The 8,935-nt window shown below is 30.0% G+C and overlaps 3 protein-coding genes across 3 annotated transcripts; all 3 read right to left on the bottom strand.

Annotated features, from left to right (window-relative positions):
• Positions 1 to 1,805: 1,805 nt before the first annotated feature.
• LOC107624702 lies at positions 1,806 to 2,904 on the bottom strand. Its single transcript, XM_021115110.1, has 2 exons — positions 2,511 to 2,904; positions 1,806 to 2,371 (listed from the first exon to the last, which is right to left on the bottom strand). The coding sequence occupies exons 1-2, from the start codon at positions 2,808 to 2,810 to the stop codon at positions 2,276 to 2,278; spliced, it is 396 nt and encodes a 131-aa protein (XP_020970769.1). The 5' UTR covers positions 2,811 to 2,904; the 3' UTR covers positions 1,806 to 2,275.
• On the bottom strand, positions 2,833 to 6,432 carry LOC107624699 (TMV resistance protein N-like). Its single transcript, XM_016327148.2, has 4 exons — positions 5,716 to 6,432; positions 5,295 to 5,597; positions 2,979 to 4,013; positions 2,833 to 2,937 (listed from the first exon to the last, which is right to left on the bottom strand). Exons 1-4 carry the CDS (start codon positions 6,430 to 6,432, stop codon positions 2,833 to 2,835), a joined length of 2,160 nt encoding a protein of 719 aa, XP_016182634.2.
• A 1,209-nt stretch (positions 6,433 to 7,641) lies between these two features.
• Positions 7,642 to 8,605, bottom strand: LOC107624700 (disease resistance protein RPP4-like). The gene has a single exon (XM_021115109.1). The coding sequence runs from the start codon at positions 8,445 to 8,447 to the stop codon at positions 7,950 to 7,952; it is 498 nt and encodes a 165-aa protein (XP_020970768.1). The 5' UTR covers positions 8,448 to 8,605; the 3' UTR covers positions 7,642 to 7,949.
• Between the last annotated feature and the right edge of the window lie 330 nt (positions 8,606 to 8,935).

An 8,935-nucleotide genomic window follows, 5' to 3' on the forward strand; every position in this document is an offset into this window, starting at 1 on the left:
CCTTGGAAGAAAGCCAAGCAAAGGACAACAGCGGTGGTGGACGGGCTCCTCAACTAGCAGAGTTAGTGGAGCATGATGAAGAAAGGACTGCATGCTAGCAGTGATAGTTTCAACGAGCAGCTGGTACAAGAAAATGGAAGAGGCAGAAATGAAGGCAAGTAGAAGACATATAAGAAGCCTCATTCCATCATTTCAAAGCAAGAAAAAGAGAGCACACATTCATATCACCATCTCAAACATTGAGCTGGAATCTTTTTCTTCTACTCAAGCTTAATTTTATTCTGATCTTTGTATTATGGCTATCTTGTGTCATTTTTTGTTTTTGAGAAAAGGCTGATCTTGAGAGGTTGAAAATGCAAGAGAGAAAAGGCATGAGTGATGCATAATAGCCACTAATTTCTGATGTATTGATTTGTTGAACTAGGATTAGTTTCCCTTTCTAGTTGGGTTAGCACTTGGTGAATTTGAATCTGTTTAGATTCTCCTTCCTAGTTGGGACAGCACTATGGGAAACTAAGCTTTGGTGAAGAAAGCTTAGGGGCAAATACTAGTTGAATTAGGGAGTAATTCAATAATATTGATGTATGTAATATGTGAATTTTAGTGAAAATTTTACCATGGTTTGTGGTGGAGACTGGATGTAGGATTTATTGCATAAAAAATCCAAACCAAGATACATGCTGGCCTTTATCTTTTCTTCCATATTCTTTACTTGTACTGCGCATGAGACAAAATGAAATAATCTCCTGCAACTTTAGCTTTCGCTAAAACAGAATTTAAACTCTAAGTTTTAAGTTAACTTGATTCAACTCCCTTCTCAAGTTCAAGTAGAACCATCAGCTTGAACTTGGTTATTCACTTTTTTATTTAGCTTAAACCCACTTATGAACATGCCTTTTTATTTCTTCTTTTTGAAACATCTAACTGATCTAATCAAACTTGGATTGTGAGTGTAACATGCTAGTCATGAACCAGACGAAAAAAGAGGATATTGCCAAAGGACTTTGGCACTTTTGTTATGGGCCAGATAATAGAATAATTACTGGCTCTTGCAATTGGACCTGTTTTAAAGACATTTTATTTTATATACAATAAATAGACTTTTGAATCCAATATTATAATATTAATTATCATTAAATTATTATTGTTATTTTTCTCAAAAACAATCAAATGAGCGAAAATAAGTAATGGTGTGTTCTCAAGAAGAGTGCTATAAAGTGAGCAAATAGACAACTATTACAACAATAATGAACTAAAGCAAGTATAGGTAATTAGGTATTCCCCACAGAAGCTTTCCTCTTGGAGATCTCATATGATATGTTGTTCTCTGTAGAAGCAAGGGAGAAAAAATAAGTTAAAAGAAAGAAACACATAGATATGAGTGGAGACACGTGAAATTACATTTTGCATCCCACTTCTATACTTTCTTTCTCATTTCCTCTCTTTAATTTTTTGTTTTTTTAGAAGTTACAAAACGATATCAACTCAGTTAAAAAGAAACAAGGAAGAAAATACAGACTAATAAAAATAATATTCCACAACACATCATCTCCAAAAGAACGAGTCACTGTACCTCAATTTAATAGGAAAATATTACACTATTTTTGGAGACTTGGAGTAATCTTCTTTATATCTCTTCTTCGGTCTCTGTTCTCCACCACTGTTATTAAAATTGACAACATAAAATAAATTGTGATGATTTCTATTGTTGTAGCTTTTATAATAAGCATTGTGGTTCTTAGTATAATTTTCTTTTTTTTTGGAATTTTAATTTTAATATATTATATGATTATTTATGTATCTTGTTTTGTGAATTTAAATTTTTAGAAAGAATGATTTCATCTCAAAATATATCAGATTTTAGCCCATTGCAACTCTATTTATTATATCATATTTGAAGCATGTTACAATTACATTGAAGTCAAATTATGTAAACTGGTGGTATATACCGGAGTTTCCATCTAATACAACTTTATCAACAATTGGTTTTATTAGGGAACTAATCTTTTTCTAATCAATAATCTGCCAATGGAATAAAAATGAGTATAGAAAAGAGACGGAAAATAAAATTTAAAAATAAAAAAGAAAAATATTAACTTATTGTTGATAAAACAAATTAATTTACAATTCTTTTAATTTCCAACAAAAATATTACGATGACTACAAGTACAATTATAATCACAGGCCATATATTAAAACAAATAAACTCAATTATACTATGAAAATCAAGCTGCTCAAGAAATAATAATTTCATCAAATACAAACAAAAGCTTAACTAATATAATTGGGCAATGTAACTTACCAACAATCTTTTGAACCAATTGACAATATCCAATGCACAACAATGTACATCCACTCTTTCTCCAGTTATCTGCAACAACAATATATACATACCAAAATCAATTTTAAATGATTTAATTTTTATTCTGAATCTTAGCCTAAACAATTCAGAATGCAACAAAATCGAATATGTGAAGATAGACTACAGAGATTAGCATTAGAAGCATTACCTGAAGGTCCTCCAACTCCAAGTCATCATATTCATGGCCCTCATCAATAATGACATCAGGAATAATCTCTCCTTCATCAATGACATCTGGACTAATCTCTTCTTCATCATTGATGACATGCATCCAACGGATCCTACACCCCTTTATCACTACATCTTCATTATCCTCTGTTTGATGAGCATAGAACTCAAATTTAAAGATAGGATTGCAAGTGGTGCCCCTCTTTCTCTCTTTGATTGCTTCCATTATCTTGTTCGAATACTCTCCATCATACCATAATATCATATGATCTGACACCATTTCAAATTGATTCACAGTGGTCTTATGATCGGTCAAGTGTACTGTTTTGCCAGAAGTTGCTATCCATTCCCATTCGTTGCAACCCTTTTCTAAGTAGCATGCACACCTGAATCTCAAATGTTTGTTGCTAAAGTCGCAAAATTGGAATTGAGAAAACAACATGCAGACAACAAGACAAGAAGAAATCTTGTGATCTGAAGGAACTTCCACAGTGATTGAAGTTTCTGTAGAGTAGTAGTGAGGGAACCAATCATTAAGTATGCTCTCTTTACTTGGTAAATAGTAGAAGGGTATATTCGAACATCCATTACTTGCCGCAAGTTCTATCCTGAATTTCAAGTCTTTCAAAACTGCTTCATATGCATCCTCATTCAACTTTGTGCAGTTATAGAATTTAAAGGATGCCCTGCATGTTTTGGGTGGTTCACTTGTTAAACTTGAGATTGTCTTCAAAGATTTGCAATTTCTTGCAGCAAAGTATATAATAGATGGGGGAAGTGGAGGTACATATTGAAGCATTTTACAATCATCGATGAAAAGTTTTATGAGCTTTCGAAGATTCTTAATGCTTTTTGGCAAACGTGTAATGACATGACAACTTTGCAGTTTTAATACTTGTAATGATTGTAAGACATGAATGTTGTTTGGGAGTTTAGACAAGCTCTTACATTTGTAGAAAGATAATTGATTGAGAGACAAGAAGACAGGGGTGGGCAATATTCTACTTAAAATAATGCATGTGTCGTCTTCATGTTTTATTGGATCCATGAGTGTAATTGTGCGCGCAAAGTTTTGAGGAAGTTTTTCAAGAGAGTAACTGATGTTAATACCGAACGTGGTAAGATTTTTGAGATGCATAATAGTGGATGACACTTCACTCAAAGCTGAGGACGATAAATATAAGCTTTTGGAATGATTTCCTATCATTGGGATTGAGAACTCTTGCAAATTCGAGCAACCAATGGCCCGCACGCAACGGAGAGAGGGTGAACAATAATCACTGTAAAGCCTCTTCAGCTCCTTGCAATATTCCAAACGTATTTCTTCAATCTTGGGGAGAGAGAAAATAGATGGATGAACATCTTGTAAACTTTCACAACCATAGAGTGATATTTTTTTGAGATTCGTGACACCTGCTAAATTTGGACACTCTATCAAACCTTTGCAGCTATCGAGGTCAATCTTCTCCAAACTTGGTAGCATCTGTAACATTTTATAATGTCAGGCCCGAAAACATATTAAGTTATTAACACATGTACATGTGCTGTGGGGAAAAAATGTGTTATTTTATTTTATTATTTAATGTGTTGCGTTCTCACTTATTTTAATTTTATAAATTATTATACATTTAATATCTAATATTAAATGATAATAACTTTTCCATATTTCGAGAATAATTAACTATATTTTCCAACACTTCTTTTTCTCCTCTTATTCTTAGACATAAATAGAAAAATGTTTCCAGCATGAACATGAACGGATCCAGAAAAAGTTTAATATAGAGGAGTCGAATTTTAGATAATTTTTTTTATTCTATAAAAATAATTAACATATAATTTTTGAAATTAGTTTTTCAAAAGATTTATCAAAATATATATATATATATATATATATATATATATAATTATAAATTTTTTTTACAATTTTATTTTTAATATAATAATTACATAAAAGAAATATAACAATATCAATAGTAAATTATAAAATTATAAAATACCAATAATTTATAGCGTGTTTAATTAAAAATTATCACATATCTTATTAATTAAAATTAATTTTTTCAAAAATTTTAAAAAATTTAAAAATAAATTATAAATTATTAATTATTTGAAAGACATAGTACCCTTATAGAATACAAGATATCTTTATAAAAATTTTTCTTTCAACAACGTAAATTTAGAAGAAAAAGAAATATTTTTTACAAAAAAAGAATATCTAAAGTATATAATGTGATTATCAAAATATAATCATGCAAGTCATTATTAATATAATAATATAAATGTTAAATATGTTAATATAAAAAAATAAATGATTTTTTTTAATAAATATAGAAATTGTTATATAAAAACTAATTTAAAAGATACAAAGACTTGAGGGTATGATATTAAATTAATTAAGTGAAAAATATTAATAAATTAAACAATTAAAACGTAAATTTATTACATAATAAAAAATAATACATATAAAATTACTAAATTACATAATATTTTTTATTTTTTATTTTTTTTAAACACATATCTCATATATAAATATAGTTTCTAAAAATGGGGGGCCCAGGCCACTACTCCCCCTCTAGGTCCGTCTCTGAGTATGAAGTATACAACTAATTATTTTTCCTGCATTTGAATATTTTAAATTCTAACAGTATTAAAATAAAGTATTAGTTCAAAATATTATCTAACATTGATAAAAATGATTGACTCCTAATATTTTTTTATTTTAGAAATAAAAAAAATGCTAAAAAAAATGAAGAGAAATGAATACCTGTATTGTATCCCAAAGTTTTTGAACATTGCTACCTCGCATAGAAAGTTGAACAAGTTTTTGAGGCCAACAAATAGACGGCACAAACTTAAGTGAGCATTTATTCCACTCAATATACCTTAAGTCATTAGGAAGTTGAAAATCCTCTACAAACACTCTGTTCCATTCAAGATCTATATTGATGTTTCCTCTGAAAGCAAGCAACCTTAATTTTGGCATCTTCCTTAATGCAATGATGATTATACATGGATCTATTGTAATTTCATTCATATCCACAATCATGCTTTCAACTCTATGAATATCCTGAAAAGTTGAAAAGCATTGCAATACAATGTTAGTATTATGTTGATGTAAGCAATATTTCGAGATATATATATACACTCATCTTGTAGACCAAACCATTAAAGCATGATTTTCTTACTCTTTCATCTTGAAAAATCTTGCAGACTTCTTCGGTATTCCACAGTCTTATTTGTCGACCACCATTTTCGCTAGATTCTTCATGAATGATTTTCCAACACATTTCCTGTATCAAGCTATGCATTTTTATGTATTTACCATTTGAATGAATACTTATAAGAGACTTGTCCAATAGGCTTTTTATTCCTATGTCTGCAAAGAAACCACAAGAATTTAATATTCTTGTTACTTTTTCTATTTTATGCCTGTCAAAAAAGCATGCAACATCTAAAAGGATGTTTTTTTCATCATCATCTAATGCATCATAACTCAGTCTCAACACTTGTTGAATATCTGCATTGGGATACTTTTTTAGTTTTCTCAATGCACTCTCCCATTCACTTTTTTTGCTGATGGCCCGAAGAAATGATCCCAAAATTTTTAATGCTAATGGTATTCCTTTGGCATAATCTGCTACGACTCTTGTTGATAGCTCATAATAATCCTCTTTAGGATGAGAATCATTAAAGGCATTATGGCTAAAAACTTTAAGGGAGTCTTCAAAATTCATTTCCTTCACCTCATGAATTGCTTCAACTCCTCCACTTGAAAGCACATTTCTGTCTCTTGTTGTCAAAATGATTCTACTACCAGAATTTAGGCAATTACAAAGCAGTTGAATCAAATCAGTTGCAATTTGTGAATCAGCCACATCATCTAGCACAATGAAAGCCTTCATATGCTTGAGTTTACGGATAATACTAAAGTGTATTACTCGAATATCATCAATACAAAGATCTTGATTTAGTAATTGAGAAAGAAGTTTAGTGCATATGTGGCTAGCACCTTTTTTTTCTAATTTTTTTGAAAAGACTAAAAAACAATGATCTTTGTATTCTGAAGAGTACTCATGAAAAAGAGTAGTAGCAATAGTTGTTTTACCAATACCGCCCATACCCCAAATTCCAATCACAAGAATTTTCTCGAGCTTGAATTTCAGTAAGGATTTAACAGAGGTATAGTTTCTGTTACTGATAAAAGGACTTCTGAGTTCATCTCTATAGCAATTATAATTCAAATTTGGAAAAATTGCTTCTATAATTTCATCGATCAACTCTGCTTCATGCCTAGCAGCAAGTAAAAATCACATTAGAAGTAAACAATATATGCATAATCAGATAAAATAAAAATGGATAAATATAATTAGCATCTCCAATGTATCTTGAATGGTAATTGATGCGAAATCAATCAATCATTATATGTTAGGTAGAAGGCGAGATCAAGCCTATGTTGGGATTGTTATCTTAGATCAAACTCTAGATAACAAAAAATCTTACTAGATTTTTCTTTTCTTGGGGTATAATATTAAGGAAGATATTTATTAGTTTATTTAATACTATTTTATTTATTAATAATTTCCTCCTTTTGTGTATAGTATTCTTTTCATTTTAAAATAAAAATAACCATATTAAAAAATAATAAATAAAATTTGATAATGCTTAAAATTGTGTAAGTAGAAAAAATTATCCTTTAACAATGAATTTGCCTAATTAATATTATTCATGAATATTACAATTTTAGAGTGTTATTGACTAAATTATATCCTAAAACTTTTATAAAGTAATTTCTGTATAAAATAAAGGACAAATATAATTAAATGGAGTAAACTATTAAAATAGTACCTTAAAATTTATATTGATGATAAAAATAATTTCAAAAGATATGAACAATAAATAAATTTTAAAAAAAATTAAAAATTTAACAAAAATAACTAATTTTTAAATATATATTCTAAAAAAGGCTTTAGAGATTAAAATTTGAAAAAGTTTTTTGCAAGAATTAATAAAAATTGTGGAATATGCTGAGATGATTGATGATATAAGAGAATTAGAGAAGAGAAGAGACTAAGCTTGAATGAATTCTATTGGAGTGTATTATGTGTAATCTGTATTGTATGTTATGTTCAGAAGTGATGATATATAGATACATCACACGGGCTTGAGACACAAGAAACTAAATCAAGAAGGGTAAAGATTAAGTAACTAACACAAGATTCTAACTACTCTTTTTTCCTGCATCAGTTACAGTACTTACACAACTACTGCTACTCTCCACAAAAATAAAATAACACATTTTTTTAGATAGGTATCTAATTATATATAAGAATAAATTTTTATCTCTTCATCAATTTTTCTCTTCGTCATAGCATACACTAATATATTATTGTTTTTTAAAACTTAAGAAGGTTAGGGCCCTTTACCTGTGGTGATTGCAAGTGAAGCCAGAGAGATCCGAAGCTTGAGTAAGTGCCGTCCTCCATTGTTGCACATGTTTACGGTTGGAGGATCTCTCATGCTCATCAAATGCTCTGCGGTAACTTCCACTCTGCTTGCGAACATGTGTGGGCTCTATCTTATAGAACACTGGAAGCACAATAACTTGTTCATTCTTTTTCTTGCACTCCATGATCTCAACCAGCTCTCTCAAGCACCAGCTAGACGAAGCATAGTTTTCGGAGAAGATAACAACAAACAACTTTGAGTCCCGGATGGCTTCAACAAGTTCGTTCCAGACGACACCTCCTTTGGGGATTCTATAATCTATGAACGTGTGGATCTGGTTTCTGAGGAGAGCAGCATGAAGATGGCTGGTAAAGCCATTACGCGTGTCCTCGCCTCTGAAACTGATAAAAACATCATATCGAGTAGTGGGAGGTGAGGAAGAAGAAGAAGCAGCAGCAAGGGAAAGTGCCATATGTTCAGCACATACAGTTAATTGGGATTTACGTAGTGAGTTAATTAGAGAAAGAAATGATCCTCTATTCAGGTATATATAATTATACTTGAAACACTCATAGTCGTCAAGTAGTTACCCAGTGGCTTCCTTCTCTTGGTCTAAGCTCTTCATCAAGTCTTGCCCGTAATTAACAGTCACTAATTCAGAAATTTTAAGCAATCCGCAAAAAAATAATAAAAAATTATAAATATATCAAAATAAATAATATGAAAATATTAAATATTTTTTATTTATTCATTAAATATTGATAAGTAATAATGTGGTTTCCAGTGGCTTGGTCTAAGCTCTTCATCAAGTCTTGCCCGTAATTAACAGTCACTAATTCAGAAATTTTAAGCAATCCGCAAAAAAATAATAAAAATAATAAAATATATCAAAATAAATAATATGAAAATATTAAATATTTTTTATTTATTCATTAAATATTGATAAGTAATTATGTGGTA

Source organism: Arachis ipaensis, unplaced genomic scaffold, assembly GCF_000816755.2.
Source record: "Arachis ipaensis cultivar K30076 unplaced genomic scaffold, Araip1.1 Aipa444, whole genome shotgun sequence".
Taxonomy (NCBI): domain Eukaryota; kingdom Viridiplantae; phylum Streptophyta; class Magnoliopsida; order Fabales; family Fabaceae; genus Arachis; species Arachis ipaensis.

Coding starts and splice junctions, on each gene's coding strand:
- LOC107624702 (XM_021115110.1), bottom strand. CDS start 2,810: ATGGTGTCAGATCATATGATATTATGGTATGATGGAGAGTATTCGAAC. Junction 2,372..2,510: donor TGGAGTTGGAGGACCTTCAG/GTAATGCTTCTA, acceptor TTGTTGTTGCAG/ATAACTGGAGAAAGAGTGGA.
- LOC107624699 (XM_016327148.2), bottom strand. CDS start 6,432: ATGAAGGCTTTCATTGTGCTAGATGATGTGGCTGATTCACAAATTGCA. Junction 5,598..5,715: donor AGATTTTTCAAGATGAAAGA/GTAAGAAAATCA, acceptor TCAACTTTTCAG/GATATTCATAGAGTTGAAAG. Junction 4,014..5,294: donor AACTTTGGGATACAATACAG/GTATTCATTTCT, acceptor AAAATGTTACAG/ATGCTACCAAGTTTGGAGAA.
- LOC107624700 (XM_021115109.1), bottom strand. CDS start 8,447: ATGGCACTTTCCCTTGCTGCTGCTTCTTCTTCTTCCTCACCTCCCACT.